Consider the following 26269-nt stretch of genomic DNA (forward strand, 5'->3'; position numbering starts at 1 on the left):
TAAGTACATGAGCGGGACCAACTTTTTTACATGACGAACGAATAATAAATAACGACAAAAAGTGGTAAAAATACAGTTATAATTCTCCTGTAGTAATAAAACTGTGAGTCACCAAGAATGTTGATCTATAAAATTATGAATCACTAAGATAAAACTTCTGGTGATTAAATGTATACCATAATTAAAACAATGAAAAAGTCAGTACAAAAACTCTTTTTTTGTAATGAAGATATAAAGGAGAATATTATAACCATGGTTGTCGTCCAGGTTCTGAGAACATGGCACCTAAGAAGAAGAATAACCAAATACATTTATCTATTCGCTATATTTTATTTCTTAAAAAATAATCACATATTAAGTAGTACAAAAAACTTATTTCCACAACTTCTTGATGGACATATTCTTCTCAGAATCCTTCTGCATAACTTTGGCGACGGCCATTTCAAAATCTTCTTGAGTAACATGCACCCTTCGTTCTCTTAGTGCATACATACCAGCTTCCGTACACACACCCTAAAAACAATTTGTTTATTATTACAAAAATGTCACAAAGCTTGTAAGTATCTAATGATCTTGTATTAAATGACATTCAAATTTTATTCAGAATTTTTCTAAAATCTACATCATAAATAGAACCAATCAATCAGCCAATTGTGGGTCACTCAAAGAGGACTAGTTGATAATCCATAGCCAGATATTCCAACTTTACTCAGAAATTTTTTAGAATATATATTATGTCATAGATAGCGCACCAATTTTTAAGCAATCGATAACCCAATTGGGGGTCACCTCAATGTCATAGGCTTGTCAACTGGTCGTTTTCCAGATTGGGGCCATGTCTTATTTGGACAATCTGTGTCTGTATATGTATGCAGCTTCTTCAGGAGCGGAATAGGCTACTATTAATGGTAACTAAAAATACTAAACATATCTAAGGTCAAAAAACAACTCTCAAGAGAGGAATTAAAAATGAATATTGCACAATCTAAGATCCTAAAAATTCTCATATACATTTTTATATACTGTCAGACAAAGAATCACTTTCGTACACTGTGGTTGGCAATCATTTGTGTCCATTGGACAGAAATATGGGCAACAGGCAACTCTCACTAGACTACGGTCTAAATTTGAACAAGCTGCATCATTTACTTTGTTTTTGGCAGCCGTTGATAGTAGACTACCGCGCGCTTTGAGAATAAAATGGAAAAAAGTGAATTTCGTGTGCTCATTAACCCATTATCTGCCTATCGGAAAGGATGGAACTCGGCTAAGAGCCAATCTGTTGAACAGCACCTAACTGAAGTAACCATCCTCAATCTTTCTCACCGCCATCAAGAAAATTACCAAATGGAGACCTGTATCAGGTAGACCACAAGGAAGACCCAAAACCAGTTGGGAGAACCAGATAGTGATGACCTTAGGAAGATGGGAGTTAGAGAATGGGTAACCATAAGCAAAAACAGGAACGAATGGAGAAAAATTGTAGAAGATGCCAAGTCACAGAACCAATTTTGTAAAACGAAAATGCTAATGCGGACAGATTCACCGCGACAAACGAATCGGAAGAGCCCAAAGAGGGTGGCAATCACTCCTGCAGGAGTGTAGATGCCATGATGATGATGACGATGATGATGGTGATGGAAAAGAAAACTTACCTTAACTTCAGCTCCACTAGCACCTGGCATCAACTCAGCTATTTTTCTCAGATTTATTCCTCTTGTGAGGTTCATTTTTCTGGAGTGAATCTTTAAGATGTCCAATCTAGCTTCTTCGTTCGGTGGGGGGAATTCAATTTTTCTGTCAATTCTTCCTGGTCTGAGTAAAGCGGGATCCAAAATATCAATTCTGTTGGTAGCCATAATTACTTTGATGTTTTTGGTAGCTTCAAAACCATCCAATTGATTTAGAAGTTCCAACATGGTTCTTTGGACTTCAGAATCACCACCAGATCCTACAGAAAACGGTACATAAAATCACATAAGCTATTGGCGAGGAACCGCAAAGTGGGCGACGCCTGGTGGCGCATTTGAAAAGCATCAACTCTAGGAAAACATTGACTTTGTCATTAATTGTGACTTAAAAAAAACTATTGCAGTGTTCCTCAGTATTCATTCCTATTATATTCTACATAATGACGTAAACTAACCAATGCCAAATCACACATTTTGTTAATTTAACGTTTGTATTAAACGTAGTATTTTTTTATTGTTTAAGCGACTGCAAAATTAAATAAATAAATAAAATGTAGTGTATATTCTGTACATAGAATGTACATTGTTATGCAAAATAGTCCGACCACCTCATAATTTCCAGAACACAATTATTATAAGATAAATTCACCTACTTCGTTTCCAGTTTTTATTTAATTAAAAAATGTTATCTTTTGGTGTAAAATAAATTGTAGTGTACCTATTAACTTCATTAAAAACAAAATTGGAAATGCTAAGATAGAATAATAATTTTTAAAACGCTGTGTGATTATCGGGAGGCCAGATTTTTTTATGAAAAAAAGGTAAAGCAAATCAGTAGTTAGCATCAAATTTTAATGAATGCATACAGATGAAATATAATTTTGAGTCGTCTTTAACCTATAAGATGTCTTAGTGGCAAAACGTAGTGGTTACTTTGGCAAAACACTCGTGTAAATGATTTTAATTTAACGTTTTAGAACTGTGAGGTCAAATGACAAAATGAATTGTTTTCCTAGAGTTATCGTCCATCTTTGAAATTTTAAGCGCCCTCTGTCGGAATTTAATTTTGCGAATACTAAATTTCAATAAGACATGCAGTACATGTAAACAATGATTTTAGTTGTTAAGGTGTTCAAAATTTATCTACTCGTTCCATATTAACAGTATATTATTAAAATCACTATTACTTTTTCTCTTTTGTCGATTATTGGTTTTTATAGCTTTTCTATAAATTATTGTAATCACTGAATACATAGATAGTGAAAAAATAATGCTATTAATTAAATGAATGAATAATTTACGCAATCATACAAGTAACTGTTATCCAAAATATTCAAAACCTGAACCAAATAGCCATCTCATTCATTACTGATGACGACATCACTGTCAACTAATGTTTACATCTAGTGTATAGCTTATGCGAATAAACTGTAATAGTAAGATTTAATAAATACCTGATTCAATACGGGAAGATCCAATGGAATCAATTTCATCCATGAAAATAATTGAAGGAGCATGTTCTCTGGCCATTACGAAGAGTTCTCTTACCATACGGGATCCTTCTCCTATGAATTTCTGTACCAATTCTGAACCAGATACTCTAATAAATGTACACTCTGTGTGATGAGCTACAGCACGTGCCAGAAGAGTTTTTCCAGTGCCTAAAAATATTATATGCCAAATAATAATTTTTTCAAATACATGAAAGAAATCACAAATTCTAAAATAAACTCTTAATTTGATGTTTTGGCTAAACTTAAGCTGTTTTAAAGGATGCTTAAAATAACATGGACATAAAAGGAAACAAAGAGTATTGCGAGAAATGGGCGAAGAATAGGAAATAATAAACACAATAAAAATAAGAAAGTTACCAATATCTGGGACATGTAAAATATTTATAATACAGGAAAAGATAAAACGATACAGGAGTCTAGGAAAGGGAGGAGTGTCATGGTTTAAAATTTTAAGGGACTGGTTTAAATGCAGTTCAATAGAATTCTTCAGAGCAGCAGTACATAGAGTAAAGATAGTGATGATGATATCCAACCTCCGATTGGGAAACAGCACTTAAAGAAGCTGCTTTAAAAACAGAAGTTTGAAATTAGGCAATCTATCTTGGTATCTTATCTGCCTCACCTATACAAAAATCTCTATCAGAAAAGTAACATCATTGATTCCATCAAAAGTTAGAATTTCTCACTGTACCTTCCCTGTACATATTATTTGTTGATAACAAACAGTGGAAACCCATATGAATATAATAGAAGAAAGGATTGAGGGTAAAGATGAATTAGGAAGAATATAAATGACTTGATTAAGAAATATATGAGAATGAACAAACTTCAGGACTCTTCAAAAACTGAAACATACTAATACAAGCAGAGATAAATTTGTCAACATTTTGACCCCCGCTTACTAAGCAGCTGACATAATAAATATATGAGCAGCCAGTTATAGCAGCCAATCGATAACCAGTCAATTGGCTGCAAAACGCCAAACAAAGAAAAGGAGTTGGATTCATTTTCATTTTAGAAGGCATCGAAAATCTTATTTTAAATCCTTTTAAAGATCTAACAATAAAACACTGAAAACGCTTGTTTTCTATACTTCCACAAAATTTATTATAACTATGTGACTACAGCAGTTTCGGCAGAGTGCCTTTCTCAAGTGATTTGGTTTACTATGTGTTTGCCTTTTTAAAGTCTTTAACTGAAGAGGTTGAGGAGTGGGGAGCTATTTGTCTCGAGCTGGTCATTCAGAATTATATCTGTATTTTTTAATTTATTAATTTCCATAGATTCTAATAAAGATAGCTTAAGGCCTTTATTTTGAATATGCAGAATTTGAAACTCTTCATTAAAAGAACGATTATGATCTAGTAGAAGGTGAAGTGCGTATGTAGAAGTGTCTTTTTTTCTATTGTTGAAAGCCCTTTTGTGTTCTGCTGTCCGTTTGTCAAAGGTTCTGCCAGTTTGACTGATGTAGGTTTTCGGACAGTCACCACAAATTAGTTTGTAGACGCCACTCTGTAGTTGTTTTCTCTTTCGGCTACAGAGTGGTGTCTACAAACTAACTTGTGGTGACTGTCCGAAAACTTACATCGGTCAAACTGGCAGAACCTTTGACAAACGGATAGCAGAACACAAAAGGGCTTTCAACAATAGAAAAAGACACTTCTACATACGCACTTCACCTTCTAGATCATAATAATCATTCTTTTAATGAAGAGTTTCAAATTCTGCATATTCAAAATAAAGGCCTTAAGCTATCTTTATTAGAATCTATGGAAATTAATAAATTAAAAAAAAAGAATGTGTGTGTACTTTGTACGCACGTAAGAAGTTATACTTCTATTATATGATTTCAACGAAATAAATATACTTTCAACAGTTTATTTGTATTTAAAGATTTAACTAATTTTTACTTACTACTTTTCAAAAATTTTATTAAAACAATACTAAAATAAAAAAAAAGTTAGATAACACACGGATTCGAACCAGCGACCTCTCGATGTCCGGTCGAACGCGCTACCACCGAGCTAAACTCCCTTTGCTTTGACAGCTTACAAGATTTCTCATACATAGTGACAAATTTAATAGACCAAGTGAGGTATAAAAATACATTAAAATTTAAAGTAAATATACTTACTATTATTATAAAATATTTTATTCCCGAGGAAGACAAATCCAAAGACACAAAAATTATAATAAATAATACATTTACTAAAAACACTAATATATTCTTTTAATGACTTATTTGCGCTGATACATACATAATTTGAAAGATTAGCAACGAACCACATACTGTCTGTCTGCACATGCGCCAGGCAAGTATAAAATTTCACACTCGATCGTAAAGAAGTATAACTTCAAAAATACAGTTATAATTCTGAATGACCAGCTCGAGACAAACAGCTCCCCACTCCTCAACCTCTTCAGTTGACTTTAAAAAAGGCAAATCACTTAAGAAAGACACTCTGCCGAAACAGCTGTAGTCACATAGTTATAATAAATTTTGTGGAAGTATAGAAAACAAACGTTTTCAGTGTTTTATTGTTAGATAAAATAAACTTCCATCAAGTACCGGTCGAAATATCTGTGGCAAAAAGTTTATCTAATGCCATCCCCTCTTTGTGAACACACACACACACACACACACACACAAGTACCGGTCGAATCCATCAACATTTTAAAGATGTTCTTAGATCATTTTCCCAGATTTCCTAGATTTACCACATCGTTTTTTAACTATACAAGACTAGCAGTCCAATCGTTTGATAATAGTTTCTGTAAATTTCAGCTTTCAACTTCACAAATTAATTTTTTGATGTCAAGTCATTTTAAAATCGTGTCTGGTTGATAGAAGTGTTTGGAGCTTAAAGGCAATCATATTCATTTCTTTTCGAAATTCCCACTCACAGCCAATTTTCTACAGGACTTGTAGAAACTTAGTGTAATAGGAACGTTCTAGTGAGCCGCAGCCAGAGATTCTTGGCGCATAGACTGCCATGAGCCGCCAGAGTTTGAGTGGCTGCCTAATGCACTGGCAGCAAATTTTAAGCCTAATTTAAGCCTAAATTGCTAGCTTAAAGAATCAGGATATCTGTGCACATAATATGTATTTCAACTACCTTTACTACAACAGTTTAATTTATATTTACCTGGTGGTCCATATAACAACACACCCTTAGGTTGTGCAATACCAAGAGCATCAAAAAGTTCTGGATGTTTAACTGGAAGTTCAATTACTTCTTTGATTTCTTTAATTTGCTTGTCAAGTCCTCCTACCATTTCATAAGTTGAATCAGGGACTTTCTCCACCATCATCAAGGAAACTAAAGGATCAACCTGAAATGTATTTTTATATATTACAAAATAATACATTGCTATCAATTTTGTTGTATGCTAAACTAATAGCCCAGTAAATGAACGGGAAATACGGCGATACCGTGTAATTTTCAGGGGCAACTCCGAATTGCATGAAAATTTGGATTTAGGTTCTACTTACCCTCCACTTTAAAGTTGAAATTGTGCCGTTGGTTGCTTTTACTTGGGGGGTGTCACCCCTTCTCGGGGGTGAAAAAACATATGTTCAAGATAAGACCGGAAATGGATAAATTGACTGATTTTAAGCAACTTTTGTTCTACAGGGTGATTGATTAGTGTGAGGAAGCTCAGTAGATCTGTTATAGTAAAAATTACAAAAAAAAGTTATTGACAAAAATTGTAGGCAGCTTTAAACTCCATTTTAAAATTAGTTACAATCTTATAGGGTGTTCCATAAGATGGTGGCAGACCAAACTTATGTTTTTTTTTAATGGAACACCCTGTATTTTATTTTAAATTTGAAATCTGCTTCACTTCCACATCACAACAATGTAAAGTTTTATTATGTTATACCAGGTATTTAAAAAGTTATAACCAATATTACCTGAAAATCGTATCAAGTTTAACTCCCTGTATAATTAAAAAGGAGTATAGGAACATTGATCTATTGCAACCATAGTTTTTTAATAATTGTTAAAAATTATAAAACATATTCGTTTTCATAATATTCGTTAAATCAAATACAGGGTAAGTCAAAATGCAAATACATTATTTTCTTGGTAAGTTTAAATAGAACACCCTGTATTTTATATCTCTATCGAAAAGTACTACTATCGTACTTCAAATTTTATGAAGTACTCCCTATACCTAAAGTTATCAGCTTTCTAGATATTTTTATTTTTCCATCAAAGTATTAATTTGGTAGATATTTTAACGTTTACCAATAATTATTGTGCGTTGGCCATGATTGATTTGTCAGAAACTGACAGTTTGACATTATTGTTTATTAATTCAGTATTGGGGTACACCGTAAATGAGCAACAATTATTTATGAAAAAACAAAAGATGTAGATCTTTGAAACACACTCAGTGATCAAAAGATCCACAGGTACTGGTTTGAACGACCACTCGTACGAAAACAAACAAATGAAATAGAGAATGCGGAAAAATCCCCTTACGAACAATTCACACATCCACTACTTCGGGCTGGGAAAAATTTTTTGAATAGAATCGAAGATCCAAACACCAGCTCTTAGAAATGTGTTTCGCCATTGATTGGAATGTGTCTGAAGATATTCAACCTCTCATCTTCACCGATGAGCCCATAGAGGTTGAAGAGGGCGAAACACATTTCTAAGAGCTGGTGTTTGGATCTTCGATTCTATTCAAAAAATTTTTCCCAGCCCGAAGTAGTGGATGTGTGAATTGTTCGTAAGGGGATTTTTCCGCATTCTCTATTTCATTTGTTTGTTTTCAACAATTATTATTTAGTAATTCAGTAATTAATTCAATTTAAATTAGCAATAATGAATTTTACTACTGATGAAATGGTAGACATGATCTGGATTTTGGGGGAATGCAATAAAAATTCATTACTATCAGCTAGAATTTATCAAGAACGGTTTCTAGATAGGCGGCAACCTAGACAAGATACATTTGAAAAATTGAAAAATCGATTTAACCGCACTGGTTCAGTGAATTATGAAAAACATGAACGAACAAAAACTAGTGTGACAGAGGAAAACGAAATGAGTGTGTTGATGGCAGTTACAGAAAACCCACACACAAGTATAAGGAATATTGCCAATGAACAAGAACTTAGTTACTACTCTGTTCAAAACATTCTATCTAAAAACAAGATGCGCCCTTATCATATTCAAAAGCACCAAGAATTAAATAATGATGATTTTCAGAAACGAATAGTATTTTGTGAATGGGCCTTAGAAAAAATTAATGAGCAGAGAGATTTTTTTGATTATGTCCTATTTGTTGATGAAGCTACATTCCATCGAAACGGTTCTGTTAATAGACATAACTTTCAATACTATAGGATTACTTTACTGAATTAATAAACAATAATGTACTGTCAGTTTCTGACACATCAATCATGTCCAACTCACAATAATTATTGGTAAATTAATACGAAATTAATACTTTGATGGAAAAATAAAAATATCTAGAAAACTGATAACTTTAGGTATAGGGAGTACTTCATAAAATTTGAAGTAGGATATTAGTACTTTTCGATAGTGATATAAAATACAGGGTGTTCTATTTAAAATTACCAAGAAAATAATGTACTTGCATTTTGACTTACCCTGTATTTGATTTAACGAATATTATGAAAACGAATATGTTTTATAATTTTTAACAATTATTAAAAAACTATGGTTGCAATAGATCAATGTTTCTATACTCCTTTTTAATTATACAAGGAGTTAAACTTGATACGATTTTCAGGTAATATTGGTTATAACTTTTTAAATACGCGGTATAACATAAAAAAACTTTACAATGTTGTGATGTGGAAGTGAAGCAGATTTCAAATTTAAAATAAAATACAGGGTGTTTCATTTAAAAAAACATAAGTTTGGTCTGCCACCATCTTATGGAACACCCTGTAAGCTTGTAACTAATTTTAAATGGAGTTTAAAGCTGCCTACAATTTTTGTCAATAACTTTTTTTTGTAATTTTTACTATAACAGATCTACTGAGCTTCCTCACACTAATCAATCACCCTGTATAGAGTTTTTTACGTAAGTCAATACTTTTCGAGTTATTTGCTAGTGAATATGTTAATTTTTCTACAAAATAACCACGTTTTCAGACGGTTTTTCGCAAGTAACTCAAAAAGTAAATATTTGATCGAAAAAAATATCCTTAGGAAAAGTGTAGCTTATAAAAAACCGAAAAAAAATGGTATGTCAGTAAAGTCTATCAATCTAAAAACAAAGTTGTAGTTCATGAAAAATACGTACTTATTCGTCTAATTCCAAATCGAATAATACAAGGTGAAATCTCCGAAAAATTAAGCACTTTACGGGAAAAGCCATTGAAACTTTTTTAAAGTGTTTATTAAAAGATTTATTTTAATTGTTTATAAAAGTTTCTAGCATAAAAAATAAGCGAGTACGCTCAAAATAAAGTTGACCCTCTTTTTTTTTGGTCAAAAAATCATGAAAATCTACCCGTGTTTAGCTCCCCAAATGAAATTAATCGCTACCGCTTTACAAGCAAATTACTTATTTATCTATTTTTTATATGATCTGTCAGTCCTACCGGTTTAAACTGCTTAGTTTTGAAAGTGTTATAGTTGAAAAAGCTTGAACGGGTCACTAATCACGAGCGAATGCAAATTTTAAACAGGCATATCTTAACTAATTTTTGTCTTACGGAAAAACAAAATGAAACTAGCATATTTATAATAGGAAAACCTACATTTTTTTACTCCTTAAGATTTTTCTTATCACTAATACTTTTTAAGCTATTTTGAAAAAAGGAAATTTTTCAAAAATTTTCAAACCAATCAAACTTATAGATCGTATAAACAATACACATACAGTTAAAATAAATGGTAAAGCGGTAACGATTAATTTTATTTAGGGTGCTAAATAGATGTGCTAAATAGAGGGAGGTTTTCACGATTTTTTTTTTACCAAAAAAAGAGGCAAACTTTTTTTTCAGTGTAACTCGTTTATTTTTGATGCTAGAAACTTTTGTAAAAAACAAATATAAAGCTTTTTTTAGATACTTTAAAAATGTTAATAAGCTTTTCCCAAAAAGTGCTTAATTTTTCAGTGATTTCGCGTTGAATTATTCGATGTGGAATTAGACGAATAAGAACACATTTTTCATGAGCTACAACTTTGCTTTTACTCAATTTATAGACTTTACTGACATACATTTTTTTTGTTTTTTTATAAGCTACACTTTTTCTAAGAATATTTTTTTCGATAAAATATTTACTTTTTGAATTATTTGCGAAAAACAGTCTGAAAACGTAGTTTTTTTTTGTCAAAAAATCAACATTTTCAATCGCTAATAACTCAAAAAGTATTGACTTACGTAAAACATTTTATAGAACGAAAGTTGCTTATAAGCTGTCAATTTATCCATTTCCGGGCTTATTTTAAACACGCATTTTTAACCCCCCGAGAATGGGTGACTGTCACCCCCAAGTAAAAGCAAACAACGGCACAAATTCAACTTTGAAGTGGAGGGTAACTAGAACCTAAATCGAAATTTGCATGCAATTCGGAGTTGCCCCTGAAAATTACACTCCAAAACGGTCATTTATTGGGCTACAAGGGAAATTTAACACTTTGGTACAAAATTAAGATATCAGAGTTTGTACTATCGAAATACCATTAAAATATGTAAATCGACACTTGAATTCAAAAGACTACAATATGCAGATATGATCAGAGAATAAATAAAAGTATTAGAAAAGCCAAATAAAATAAAAAAAAAAACGTCATATACAAGAAAAAGAAAAAACGCACAACCTTAGCTGCCATACATATATACCTTAGACCACAATGATTATTAAAAGATGCTAAATAATTCTGCCTGCGAAATTACATAGCATGGTCACATTTCAGATCAATAGGGAACTTGCACATTTTTTTATTAGATAATAATTTTCAGTTTTGTTTAAAAATGAGATTTCCAAAATTTCGCGCTTCAAAAACTCATAATAACTTAGAAGTACAAATTTAAATCCTTCTGCGATATTGAAATAGTTCGAACGACCCGTGACGTCACATAGTTTTACTACAGTTATATTTATGGTATATTCTTCTTCTCCTTCTTTAGCTTATTGGCCTCCACCTACTTGGGTATTTGGCCAGCTCATCGTAGCGGAATTAGGGAAAATATTTATATTCTAATATGTATATTGTAATAATATATACCAGTTTGTTGAGATTGGAGTGTGATACAGTTTGTGAAGGAAAGGAAAGAAGGTTTACTATGGAAAATAAAACCATTTTGTAAAAGTACCTACAAGTTTTCTATGAATAGTTCAAATGATCAAAAACACTTGTGACGTCACATTACTGTATTTTCTATTGACGTTTATAATGTTTAATTTAAAATTATATACAATTTTGTTTACTTTATTGCAGGGTTGTTTCGTTTTAAACATTTTGTTTTAAACAACTGTTTTAAACATGTTTTAAACATTTGTTTATGTTTAAAATACTTAAATTAAACAAGCGGTTTTTTTTCATTTTCTTTATTAAAATAATAAATTTGAAAAAAATTCTCAAATACCTTATAAGAACTTTTTAACATACATATAAAATATTATTTATTTATTAATAACCGGAACTTGACAAAAATTGGAAAACTTAAATCATTTTGAATAAAAGAGTTAATAAATTTCTCAAAACTGTTTCAGTTTCATAGTAATCTTGTAATCAAAAATTATCAATCTGATATCTGATCAGTCACGTCATCAAGCTCTTTAAAAATTGAAACCAACTTAGCAGCTTTGACACTGCCTAGCCGATTACGTAGTTTGGAATGGTAAACCGAATGTGGAGGAGAAGAGTCTTTCTCTGTTGGCTGACGATGCATTAGCTATGTGGAGTTGTTGAGCAAGTTCCAATGCTGTAGTGTTTATATTTTTCATAGAACACTACCATGTCTATGGTATTACATTCTCAATTAAATGTTTAGAAAACATAGAAATGTGGTCTAAAGGGTACACACTTTGGTTGGTAATTAATAATAATTAGCAGTCCTTCTGAATTATAATATATAATGGATGGATGATAAGTTTATTTCCACTAAAGCGCTTATCAAGCAAATTTGTCAAAAAATGAGCTGGGGTCAAAGCCTTTTCCATACGCTCCTTGAAGCTCCTTCGTATCACGTACCCAAAATTCGCCATTTGCATGTTCCAAAAAAACACTAAATACCACAAAATAACTTACAGTAGGCGTTATTGCAATAGTCAACTGGCAATGCAAATTAATAAATAGTAAATAGTCTGGGTGTTGTTCTGAAGCTATTTATTTGTGACATTTTTATAATTAACTATTCTAAATGGGAAATAAGCCACAATTTAAGTAAAAAAAAATGATTTTATTAACGTTTCGCCTCCATATCGGACGTCGTTGTCAAAATACAAAATATTAATGTTAATAAAATTCTTTTTTTTTTGTTAAATTGTAGCTTATCACCCATTTAAAATAATTAAATAGTGTGGGTTCCCCCAGGCAATAGCTCTTAATTACAATTAATTGGTTTTCGTATCTATTATGTTAAAGAAAAGATAAAATCAAGTTATTAATATTATGTTTAAGGAAATATGATTTAAACAATGTTTTTTTCTAAGTTTTGCTTGTTTAAAACAAAATTTAAAATAAAAAAAGCATGTTCTAAACAAAAAAATGTTTAAAATAAAAAAAACGTGTTTAAAACATGTTTTATTTGTTTAAAACATAAAATTTAAAAACAAAATAAAACATGTTTAAAACAAAAAAAAAACGTTTAAAACAAAAAAAACATGTGTTTTGTATAAAATTAAAAAAACATGTTTTTTGCAACCCTGCTTTATTGGTGCGAAATGTAAACATATACCCCGATGACGTCACGAGGCGTTTTGGGCTGGCTGGTATAATTTGAATTTTTAATCGTCTTTAGGGGCCAAATGAAAGACAAACAAAACTCTTTTATCTTTGATACATGTTTTAAATTATGTTCTGTTGTGATTTATAACACTTTTTTGGAATTCAAAATTTTATGCAAGTTCCCTATTGGACGGGATTCTGCAGAAAGGATCCAACCCCCACTCTGTTAAAATTGAGATATTAGCCAAAAACTTTGTGATAAAATTTAAAATTCTCTATTAAAAATAATTATTGTTTAACATTAAAATCGGTACAATATTAACGATTCTAATGTTTAACCATAATTATTTTTACATTATTCAATACATTATTCAATTAGTGTTAGAAAGTGTAATCAGAAAATGAAGCATGAAGGTGGAACAATCATGAAAAATGAGCACCAGTGTATGGTATTTGCTAATGATCTAACGACCTTAGCAAGAACCACAAAACAATTAAAGAGAATGGTGAAGAAAATTATTGAAGGAGCACAGAAATTTGAATTGGGGCTATATGAAGGCAAAACCAAACATATAATCATGGGACTGACAGAAGAAAAGAAGAAGAAGAAGAAGAAGAGAGAGAGAGAGAAAAAAAAGAGTAGACAATTTTAAACACCTGGAGAAGGAAAACAGAAGACAGGTAGGAGAAAAGAACCAACAACGAATTAATAACTGTCTACAAAGAACCTACCATCACCAGGTTCGTCAAGTCACAAAAATCAGATAATTGGGACATGTAGAAAGAATAGCAGTGAACAGAATGTCTAAACTAGTTATTACTAGAAAACTAATTGGTCCCAAAAGAAGAGGTAAACTCAGAACTTGGTGGATTAATAAAGTGGAAAAGAAAAGCACAAAACAGAAGTGAATGGAGAAATATAGTTGATATGGTCCTTCAGAATAGTTTAGAATTTTGTATATCGATAGCTTAGTGAGAAAACCTCGTATCTCATTTCACAGAAAATTTTACAGAAAAGACTTTAAACTGAATTTCTGCATACTCTAACTTAAAACACAAAAACTATCTTTACAATTTTTTTTATTCTGAGTACGTTTAGATCATTACACATACATTTTTCATATATATTTTGAGTTAGAGTAGGCAGAAATTCAGTTTAAAGTCACTGATGTAAAATTTTCTGTAAAATGAGATACGAGGTTTTCATACTAAGCTATCGATATACCTACTTAAGTTTGAGTTTTGTTTAAAATAATTGTAATTAGTTAATCTTATGATTGTGTTTTATCAACATGTCCTAGGTGTTAACGACCTGTTGTGCATATTAATAAAAATACCAGCAATAAAAGTAATATAAAATACCTTGTTTGGAAGTATTTTGTGCAATGTGTAAGATTCATTTCTGAGGGCTACTCGACAATTTGGAGTAACATCATTTATGTCTATGTTTTTGTCAATGTCAACTACAAATTTTCCTTCTGGATGAACTTTCACAAGGACTTTTTTCTTATCCATGGGCTTTACAACTTCTCCGACATAGCTTCCTTGCTCTTGAAGTAACATCAGTTCTTCTCTCAACATACGAACTAAAATTAACAATTAAATTAGGAATATAGTGTATAGAATATTAATACTTATTTATTTATAATAAACGGAACAAAAGCACTATCAAAATTATATAATAATGCAGCATTAAAGAAATATACAATATATTATAAAATTACAAATAAAAATAAAATATACATAGATCTGGTAAGAAACCTTATATTTTAGAACTCAAGTATAAGGACTTTTTTGGCTTAGAGGTGCTGCCAAAATTAATAATGAAAAATAGGACAAACAACACAAATGAAGAGAACATTATCTGGTTAAAAATAAAATTCTTTGCAACGATATGCTCATATCCAGTTGTTCCAATGGATCTTTGCACAAATATAATAATTGATTTGCAATCTAAATTACGTCAAAACATATATTGGCATGAAAAAACAAGTGAAACATATATTGGCATGTACTGTTAGTGTAAGTATTAGGAAATGACTATTATTCTGGAGGACGTATTTTATAAAGTTATTTTATTGTTTGATCTTTTATCACTTTTTGGGAGATTGGAGGGACTCAACAGTAAACAGCTTGAACATCATACTGACTATTACTAATATAAAGATAAATATAGAACATTAATAAATAAATAAAAAAAAAAACAAAAAGTTAAACAGTAATCTCAAAAATAAACAAATAGGTTTTCGTTTGACAGAGCTATAGCAAGACTCAGGTAGTATAATGACAATTTGTATGTTAAAAAATATTACTTGTCACATTAGCTTAAAAATAAATAATTACCAGTAGTAATCAAATAAGAGAGCAACAAGTCTTTATGACAATTGTTTGAAAATAAAAATTACAATGAAATGTTAATAATCCGACGTTTTGCAATCCGACATGTTTAGTAGTCCGACGCACCTCCCATCAAGGTCGCCGTTATGTCTGTTTGTACTGAAACATGTCACAACATGAATCTCATTCTTACAGGATGCTTCATTTCGTGTGTTTTCCGTAAGCAGTTCAGTTTGATATGGTTTTGTATATAAGTACAGTAATATGTAGTGCAGAAGAGAATAACATAGGCAAACAGAGCTTATTTTGGCCTCTCCCATATATCTCGGTCTAAAAGTATCCACTGAAATACAAAGATGAGAATCTATAAAACCTTAATTCGACCAATAGCATGCTATGGCAGTGAAGCCTGGGTCCTGAAAGAAACATCCAAAAACAACCTCGACACATTTGATAGAGAAGTACTGAGGAGAATACTAGGGCCTGTGAGGGAAAACGGAATCTTCAGAGGCAACAACGATCGATACAACGAGCTTTATCAACTTTATAAGGAAATACCCCTGTCAGACTTCATTAGAATACAAAGATTGCAATGGGTCGGACATGTGATAAGAATGGGAGCGGATAGGCTACTAAAAAGAGCAATGAATGCTAGAATGCAGGGAAAGAGACCGGTTGGAAAGCCAAGAAAGTGCTGGGAAGACACAGTAAACAGCGACGCACAAGCCCTTTTAGGAGTCTGTGTATGGAGAAGAGCAGCCGCATACCAGCAATGGTGGAGGCAAAAAATAAAGGAGGCCAAGGCTCAATCTGGGCTGTAGTGCCGTAGAAGAAAAAGAATATGTAGTGCCAAACTTTTATTTGATTCGTTTAGAACAATGCCAAATATGTAATCACTTTTGGTAATCAGGACACTTTTGGTAATCATATATAAAGGGTCTAACAAAAATACAGGTCATAAATTAAATCACATATTCTGAGACCAAAAATAGTTCGAATGAACCTAACTTACCTTAGTACAAATATGCACATAAAAAAAGTTATAGCCCTTTGAAGTTACAAAATGAAAATCGATTTTTTCGAATATATCGAAAACTATTAGAGATTTTTTATTGAAAATAGATATGTGGCATTCTTACGGCAGGAGCATCTTAAAGAAAAATTATAGTGAAATTTGTGCTCACCATAAAAATTTTATGGGGGTTTTGTTCCCTTAAACCCCCCCAAACTTTTCTGTACGTTCAAATTAAATTATTATTGTGGTACCATTAGTTAAATTCAATATTTTTAAAACTTTTTTGGCTCTTAGTATTTTTTCGATAAGGCAGTTTTTATCGAGATGCGGCTTCTTTTTTAATATGTTTACATAAAAATTTTATGTGGGTTTTGTTCCTTTAAACCCCCAAATGTTTGTGTACGCTCCAATTAAACTATTACTGCGATACCATTAGTTAAACAAAATGTTTTTAAAACTTTTTTGCCTCTTTGTATTTTTTCAAGAAGGCAACTTTTATCGAGATATGGCTTCTTTTTTAATACGGTTCAAAATATACCTAAAAATGTAAATCATACATAAATTTTCATATTTTTTACCAAGTCTCCATAATCGTACTTAACCATATACAAATATGTGGTGGATTTGACAAATATTTAAAATATCTCGATAAAAACTGAATTTTCGAAAAAGTACTAAGAGCCAAAAAAGTTTTAAAAATATTGTGTTTAAGTAATGGTACTACAATAACAATTTATTTGGAACGTACACAAAAGTTTGGGGGGGTTTAAAGAACTAAACCCCCATAAAATTTTTATAGGGTGTCCAAATTTCACTATAATTTTTTCTTAAGATGCTACTGTCATAAAAATGCCATATGTCCATTTTCAATAAAAAATCTTTAATAGTTTTCGATATATTGGAAAAAATCGATTTTCATTTTGTAACTTCAAAGGGTTGTAACTTTTTTTATATTCACATTTGTACTAAGGTAAGTTAGGTTCAATCAAACTATTTTTGGTCCCAGAATATGTGATTAAATTTATGACCTGTATTTTCGTTACACCCTGTATATATATACTTTTATACAGGGTGTCCCAAAAGTAGTGGAACGGTCGAATATTTCGCGAACTAAACATTGGATCGAAAAACTGAAAAATACGTGTTCAATAATTTTCAAAAATCTATCCAATGACACCAAACACCAACCCCCACTACACCCCCTGGAGGTGGGGTGGAGGGCAACTTTAAAATCTCAAATGGAAACCCCTAGTTTTTCTTGCAGATTTGGATTCGTTACGTAAAAGTAAGCAACTTTTATTCAAGGCATTTTTCCGAACTGTGGATAGATGGCGCTGTAATTGAGAAAAACGATTTATCCTGATACCATAGGTAAATTATAGAAACGGTCTAATATCTCGAGAAATACACTTCCAAATGAGAAACCAAAAAAAAAAGTTTTGTAATACTTTTCGAAAACCTATCCAATAACACTAAACATGACCCTCCAACCCACCCCTTGGAGGTGGGGTGGGGGGTAACTTTAAAATCTTAAATAGCAACCCCCACTTTTTATTACAGATTCGGATTCGCCATGAAAAATTAAGCAACATTTATACGAAACATTTTTTAGAATTGTTGATAGATGGCGCTTTAATTGGAAAAATACGATTTATTAGCGCCATCTATCAGCAATTTTAAAAAATGTTTCGAATAAATGTTGCTTAATTTTTCATGACGAATTCGAATGTGCAATAAAAAGTGGGGGTTTAAGATTTTAAATTTACCCCTTACCCCGTCTCCAGGGGGTGGGTTGGAGGGTCGTTTTTGGTGTTTTTCGATAGGTTTTCGAAAAATATTAAAAACCTGTTTTTTGGTTTCTCATTTGGAAGTGTATTTATCGAGATATTAGACCGTCCCTATAATTTACCTACGGTATCAGGATAAATGGTTTTTCCCAATTATAGCGCCATCTATCCAATATTCGAAAAAATGTCTTTAAAAGTTACTTACTTTTACGTAAAGAATCCAAATCTGTAAGAAAAACTAGGGGTTTCCATTTGAGATTTTAAAGTTACCCCCCACCCCACCTCCAGGGGGTGTAGTGGGGGTTGGTGTTTGATGTCATTGGATAGATTTTTGAAAATGATTGAACACGTATTTTTCAGTTTTTCGATCCGATGTTTAGTTCGCGAAATATTCGACCGTTCCACTACTTTTGGGACACCCTATATATACACAGAGCAGCGAAACAGAAGAAGAGGAAGAAATGGAAATGGACGATGCCGGACAGTGGACAAAAGTGAAAAGAAAAAACATTTGGCTAACCCAGCAAAAAAAAAGAATCACACAACCACAACTATCCCAACAGCAAGTGCAAGATATAATAATTGGACCACAATCTTCTGAAAACATAACACAACAAACTCAGCAAAACTCACAAAAAGATATCAACACTCCAAGTCATCAAAAAAAGGTAACTAACAACAACACACACAACTATTCACTTCAAATGAAAACCATCAGTAATAAAAACTAAAAACAATTTTTTTTTTAACAACTCCTCAAGAATTATCAAGGTTACAGTTGGCTAATTATTGGAGTGATGGAGATCCAACCAAACTCCTCTGATGTTATGATAAAAACTAGAAGTGGTTTTATTTTAAAAAGTAATCAGGATAATAAACACATTAAAACAAAGCTGAAATCATTAGTCCAGTCAAGTGTTGTCAAAGAATACAAAGAAACAAATTCTAACCAAAATCAATCAACACCACAGATATCACAAAACACAACTTTCGCCTGTGTTATATCATCAGTAGAGTTGGATATTGAGGATACACATATACAAGACCACCTTACCAATATCGGAATAACACACAGATACTGCAAAAGAATTACATAAAAAAAAACCGGAAAACTTACACCTCTGATTAGAATAATTACGGGAGATTACTCATCATCTCAAAAACTATTAAGCGAGGGAGTGTTCTTTAAGAACTACCACTATCCTGTTTATCCCAGTCAACCACCCGAACCTTCTCCTATCCCATGTTCCAAATGCTTACTATATATCCACACTACAGAGAACTGCACCACATCAATAAGCTGTAGAAAATGTCAAGGAAAACATTCAACCCAAATGTGCACCTCTCCTCTTCCAGAAAAGTGTTTGTCATGCAACGCCGAAGACCACCAAGCATGGTCACCTAAATGTCCTAACAGACCAACTAAACCTATCGAAGGAATTCCTAATGCGCGAATTAAGTCTATGAACAAAAAATCCTCCGAAATGCCATCAGAAATTACTGGTACAAGCAGAATACATTCACCAATGACATATCATGATCATATTATTGAAACATATACTAACAAACTAAATAATCCTAAAAATAAAGATCGTCAAGAAATCACAATTAAGCTAAAAAAGAGATTTGTACACCTATATAACATTGATACTACCCCAGTATTTAGCGGAAATCGACTATTTATACTAATGTTCGATCTGGAAAAACCAACCAATGACTCACCAACTTTGCCACAGGAAGGCCTTGCAATATTTCAGGATAATGGCTCATAAAGTGAGGTTTCTTTATTCAAATATCAATAGTTTTCAACCAAAGAAATATTTAATATACAACTATTTACAAGCTAACAATATCGATAGTTTTATGTGTCTGGAAAGCAAAAATAAAGATTTTATTAACCCATATTGTGACTGGTCTATAATCCAACAAAAAGGAAATATATTAAACCAAAACTTCAGAGGAGGCAGTTTTATACAATCCAGAAAAACATGGAAGATGTGTAAAGAAAATCCTCCACAAATAAACAACCCTCTTAATAACTGCATTCATGTCTCATTTCCTTTTAAAGACTCCAAATTACATATTTTCGTAGTCTATATTCACAATTCCTCACTAATTGAAGAAACTATCTTCATTAAAGCATCCCTTTATGATTATTCAATAATCATTGGTGATTTTAACCCAAAATCAAGCCCCTCACGTATGAAGCAAATCAAATGTTTTCTTCAAAATTCTAATTTTTGTCAAATACCTACTCCTCCTACGTTTATAATGGCAGGTAACCCAAGCACAACTCCAGATATATTATTTTGTTCTAAAAATATTGTAAATAATATCACAAATATACTTGTAACTCCAAATCTGGGAAGTGATCACTTGGCTTTGTAATTTGATTTTAATCACATCATGATCCTGACCACATTAATGAAATTAATCTTCCCAATATAGCAAAATGTAATGTACAAAATGTAAATAGTTGAATGAAAGAATTTTTGAATATAAGGCATGACATTTGCCCAAATTACATTAAAAATTTCAACACTATGTTGTCAAAATTAATAATAGAAAATTCGCCCAAGCAGAAGAAATCACCCTTTAATTACAATCTTCCACCCTTCATTTCGTCTCTGATTAAATTGAAGAGACAGTTACTCAGGCAGATCCAAAAAAATGAGACACATGCATTAAAATCACAATTTAATTAACTAAACCAAGATATTCACAAACTTATATCACAATTTAAACAACATAAATGGATCCTAGCATGTAAAAGTATAAACTCCATGAAAGGAAAAACATACTAGAATGAAATAAAAAAACTGTCTAAATATAAATCGTTTAGACAACAGATTTCAGAACTGATATATGATGGGCAGACATATAGTACAGATGAAGAAAAATGTAGTGCTTATGCTAGATACTTTGAAGAAACCTACAAATTTAATGAGGATAACAATTTTGATAGAGATACCTTAGAGGATGTGGATGGTTGGTTTGGAAGTTTTTATGAAAATAGTCGTAATCTGAATGCTCTTCAGGACATCACAGAAGATGAATATGACGAGGCTCTATATAAAGGAAAAAACACAGCTCCAGGCAAAGATTCCATCAATCATAAAATCCTTAGACAACTAGATCCAGATATTCATAAGGAGATAATGAGCATATATAACTATTGTATCATGAATCATTTCTTCCCTGATGAGTGGAAGACAGGCATTGTAATAGTTATTCCTAAACCTTATACTAACCATCAACTACCCCAAAATTACCGTCCAATCACCCTTCTCCCAGTAATTGGAAAAAATTATCCAAGGAAGATTATATAATGAATTAAACCAACATATTCCAGCACACCAGTTTGGATTTAGAGAAAAATCATCTACAATCCTTCCTCTTTCAATAGTAACATCCAATATACAGGCAGCAAGATTGCAAGGACTAAAGGCCGCTGGAGTTTTCTTGGACATCAAGAAGGCTTTTGACACGGTTTGGCATAGAGGATTGTTATATAAACTTCACAGAATGAAATGCTCCCCTTCTCTAATATGGATTATTGATGAATTTCTTAGAAGACGCAAGTGTATAGTTAAGATCAATGAAACATATTCCCATTCATTTTCAGTGCAACAAGGAGTTCCACAAGGTTCACCACTCTCCCCTCTATTGTATAATCTCTATTGCAGTGACATATGCGACAATAGACTAACCAATACTAATTTGCTACAATTTGCTGATGACACTGCAGTGACATCATATGGAAAAAATTTAATAAAGACAATGGACTTATTGCAGAGGCAGGTGGATGACACAATATCTTGAATGAATAAATGGAGATTATCAATAAATCCTTCTAAAACAAAACTAATAATATTTAACCATAGAATCCAAGATCACTCACCAACTATAAACATATTCGACAATATTATTAAACCCTCCCAAACTGTTTTAAGTATTTGGGAATAGAAATAGATAACAAACTCAAGTTCAACCACCACACAGCAGTTATAAAAAGAAAAATTATAACTAGAGCAAAACACTTCAGAAGTTTAACATACAAGAATGAGGGAATTACGATTGAAACAGCAGCCAATATTTATAAAATGATTTGCAGGCCCATGCTGGAGTATGGTTCTGCAATTTTCTATAATTCTAAAGGTCCTGCCAAAAATAATATAAAAGTGGCTGAAACAACTAGCCTTTGACAAATTACTAGAATGCGTCATCCTGATAATCCACTTCATAATCCATCAAACAGAATGCTGTACGAGAAAATTGGAATTGAACCTATTAATGAGAGACTCAATAAGCTGTTTAAATATCTCTTTATTAATGACAATAACAAAAATTTGATTGAGCCCCACATTGTGAAGATACCAGAGGACAGTGCCCGTAGATATCCAGGAAGAACTCTTTTTGAAGAAATCTGTTACAAATCAAGACAATAAACAACTCTATTTAAATCATCATCTGTATTGTAACTAATTGTCAGTGATATTGTGATCACTGCCACATACAAATATAACAACATTATGTGAAACTTAATTAAACACTTAAATATCTTCTGCGTTTTTTTTTTCTTAAAAATCCCATATGAAATATCTTTTTTTTTTATTTACAGTCAAGCCCAATTCAGAAAATATTATTACAAAAAAAATATTACAAAGACAAAAGCAAAACCATAAACAGTAAAACAGTGTCAACACAAAGAACAAATATTATAATATGTATTGGATAACAAAGCTAATAAGTTAAAGGCAAAAAAGAACATTACGATATAAAAAACAAACAAAGTTTAAGCTTAAAAAATTGCTGATAGAAATTATATCAGTAACATTGTATGTGCAACAAATGGTTTTTAAATCTATCCAAGCAATTGCAGAATATATTTAAGTCATTTAGAGAATTCGCAAGTCTAAGTGTTCGTGGTAAAAATTGTTGTAAGTATAGTTATATCTATGAAAGCTTATGTGAAAAGTTTGAGTTTGTCTCTTGTTGACCGAGTAGCAAAAAGACCAATTTTTGACAAAAGATCGGGACAGTTACTATTACTATTACTAATAATGTTAAATAAGAATGTCAGATCTTTTCTTTTTCTACGGGTTTCTAATGAAGTAATATTAAATAATAATTCAATATCTGTGTAGCTACGATATATATGTTGTTTAAAAGATCTGAGAAAGGTATGCTGAACTCTATAAAGTTTATTTTTATGAACTAGATAATATGGAGACCACACAGAGGAACAAAAATCAAGATGAGATCTAACAAGTGAGCAATATAAAATTTTCATTGAATTTATATCTGTGAAATCACGAGATGTTCTTTTAATGAAACCAAGCATTTTCATAGACTTTTGGGCAACGGTACTAATGTGGTGTTTAAAGCTGAGTGAAGAGTCTAATATTATGCCTAGGTCTCTGATTTGTGTGCATGATTGCAATGCTTGATCGTTAATAGTATAGTCATGTGTTAGTAAATGGTGATTCCTACAGAAATGCATAATATAACACTTACCAACATTTAATTCCATGCCATTAAGAGAGCACCATTGGGATAATTTATTAATATCTGATTGTAGTCCAAGAGTATCATCATGAGATCTTATTATTGACATTGTAAAGCACTTAAGGTCATCAGCAAAAAGGAGAGCTTTTGTATGGGAAAAACAAGTGGTAATATCATTAATGAATAGATTAAATAGTAGTGGTCCCAGGTATGAACTTTGAGGAACATCTGAAGTTACAGGAAAAATGTTGGAATAACAGTGATTTACTCTTGTTTCTTCTGTTTTCTAAATAACTACATAACCACCTAAATACCAGACCATCAATACCATAAGAACGTAATTTATGTAATAGAAGGTCATGGTTTATCTTATCAAAGGCTTTAGAGAAGTCAGTGTACACTGAATCAACCTGCAAACCCTCCTCCAGGGCTATAGATAGTAGTCAGTATAACTGAGTAGACTTAGCTCAGCAGATTTACTGGAAGAAACCCAAACTGTGAGTTAGTAATAACACTAGAGCAGTCGTAAGTAAGAAATTCAGTTATAATGCTTTCAAATACTTTAGGGATAGTGCTTTGAATAGATATGGGGCGATAGTTCTTAATATCAGATTTAACACCTGATTTATAAATAGGAGTTACATAAGATTGTTTCCAGAAGTCGGGGAATTCACCAGAATCGAGAGAGGCATTGAAAATATGATAAAGTGGTCTTCATAGATTTTACAATAAGCAATTAACTTTAACATTGAATATCTCCAAACGAACATAACAGCACTTAGATCCTTTTGGTTCTTACCCCTTCGTTTGTGAATAATTTCATGCATGTGCAAAGATCTGTTGGAACAACTGTATCTTTAAAGTACCCTGTAAACGATCAAATTATTTGTCGAATATCACCTGTTTGTCAAATTATTTCATAGTGCTGATGTGTTTGACGCATGTTGTGTGTTTTTGATAAGAACTTGAAGTTTGACCCACAAATTTGTCAAGTAACTTTGATCGTTTACAGGGCCCTTTTTAATGTTCACTATTTACCTTTGGCATTGAGTTCATTTCTCTGAGCTTGCAAACGTCTAAGATTTTGACTCTTTTCGGCCACTATAAGCTGCAATTCTTCAATCTTTGTAATATAATATGACCGAAAACCTTCTCCCTTCGGACCTCCGTCCACCTCCATCTGAAACAAATAAAAATATAGATTTCAGTTTCAACAATTCAAATATCAACTTTTTCATTGTGGTATTCCATGGATTCTTCTGACTCTGAAGAATACTCGAAGTCAGAGTGTTTACCAATTCTATGTTTTGTTTTAATTTTGGGGACAATTTTTTTAAAAGATGCAGCCTGTCCCATTTTTACCAAAATATTTTGTAATGTTATAGAAATATAATGACATTTACAAAATAACAAAACACTATACAACTATTATTATACTTGAATGTTTAAAACACTCACCTTGTTAATTACCGTCATTCTTGATAGTTTTTTGCACTCCGGGAGTTTTTAACAATTTTTTATTTTCGGAAATCGCAAACAGTGAAATCGGGAAATCGGTAAACTTTTTGACAATGCAAAAATCCGAGAATCATGATATTTGACAGATGTTTTCACTTGTCAATGTCATTGTGACCAACTGTTCATTCATATTTTTTATATTGACGTTACGTCATTGATTTTGTACTTATTGACACTAAACAAATATACAGGGTGTTTAATCACCGAACAGCTGTGTTCGGTGGATTAATTAAGAATATCCAATCTCTGAGTTGAAGATTTTAGACCTCAAAATAATAAGATTTAACCAAAATCACTTAAAGAAAATGTATTGAGTTACAGGATATTTTGTTTAAAAATTTAAAACCTATTTTCGCTCAGTTTATTCGACCTATCCTTTTCATACTTAGTAGAAAGTGTAGGTACTATACACACCAAATGAAATTATGTTAAATAAACGTTTCTGGCTATCACCAGATGCGTACGACAAGGGAGAGTAAATGGTTAACCCTTCCCAAATTCTACATATCATCATCATCATCATCATGAAACCTCTTCCGTCCACTGCTTTACATAGGTCGTCTCATTTTTCGCCACTCTCCACGGTTATGTGCGTCTTTTTGCCATTTCTTGGACATTCGTTTAATGTCGTTCATCCAGAGTGTTGGTTGTCGTCCGAGTCGTCCTTTGCTGCGTTTGTCTTCTATTAGGAGCCACTCATTTAGTTTTCTGGTCCATCTTGAGTCTTTCAGTCTCGCTATGTGACCTGCCCAATTCAATTTTAGCTTTGGTATACGTTCAACGGCATCAGTGCGATAACTATTTTTTCCTTAGGTCTTGCTTTCCAAATTTTACGCCACTGGCGAAATTCCCATTTTAGTGCAATTTTTAGATTCTCCAATACTCTCTATATAAATAACATACTCTTCACTCGTAACGATAAAGTCATTAGTTTTCGAGATATTTGAAGTTAAACATGTAACGGCACAGTTATATTAATTTTTAATAATGTATTGTGCCGCTTAATTT

At 32.0% G+C, this 26269-nt stretch overlaps 1 protein-coding gene across 1 annotated transcript; it reads right to left on the reverse strand.

The window, feature by feature from the left end:
- Positions 1–306: 306 nt before the first annotated feature.
- Positions 307–25365, reverse strand: LOC114331205 (26S proteasome regulatory subunit 8). The gene is made up of 7 exons (XM_028280700.2): positions 25202–25365; positions 24782–24923; positions 14459–14682; positions 6352–6538; positions 3146–3352; positions 1656–1951; positions 307–513 (listed from the first exon to the last, which is right to left on the reverse strand). The coding sequence occupies exons 1-7, from the start codon at positions 25217–25219 to the stop codon at positions 373–375; spliced, it is 1215 nt and encodes a 404-aa protein (XP_028136501.1). The 5' UTR covers positions 25220–25365; the 3' UTR covers positions 307–372.
- Between the last annotated feature and the right edge of the window lie 904 nt (positions 25366–26269).

This window comes from Diabrotica virgifera, chromosome 7, assembly GCF_917563875.1.
Source record: "Diabrotica virgifera virgifera chromosome 7, PGI_DIABVI_V3a".
In the NCBI taxonomy this organism is placed as follows: domain Eukaryota; kingdom Metazoa; phylum Arthropoda; class Insecta; order Coleoptera; family Chrysomelidae; genus Diabrotica; species Diabrotica virgifera.

Excerpts from the sequence above, each read along its gene's own strand:
- LOC114331205 (XM_028280700.2), bottom strand. Across the intron at positions 14,683-24,781 it reads AAATGAACTCAATGCCAAAG|TTCGTATGTTGAGAGAAGAA; the intron begins GTAAATAGTGAA and ends TGTTAATTTTAG. Across the intron at positions 3,353-6,351 it reads GTTGTTATATGGACCACCAG|GCACTGGAAAAACTCTTCTG; the intron begins GTAAATATAAAT and ends TAATATTTTTAG.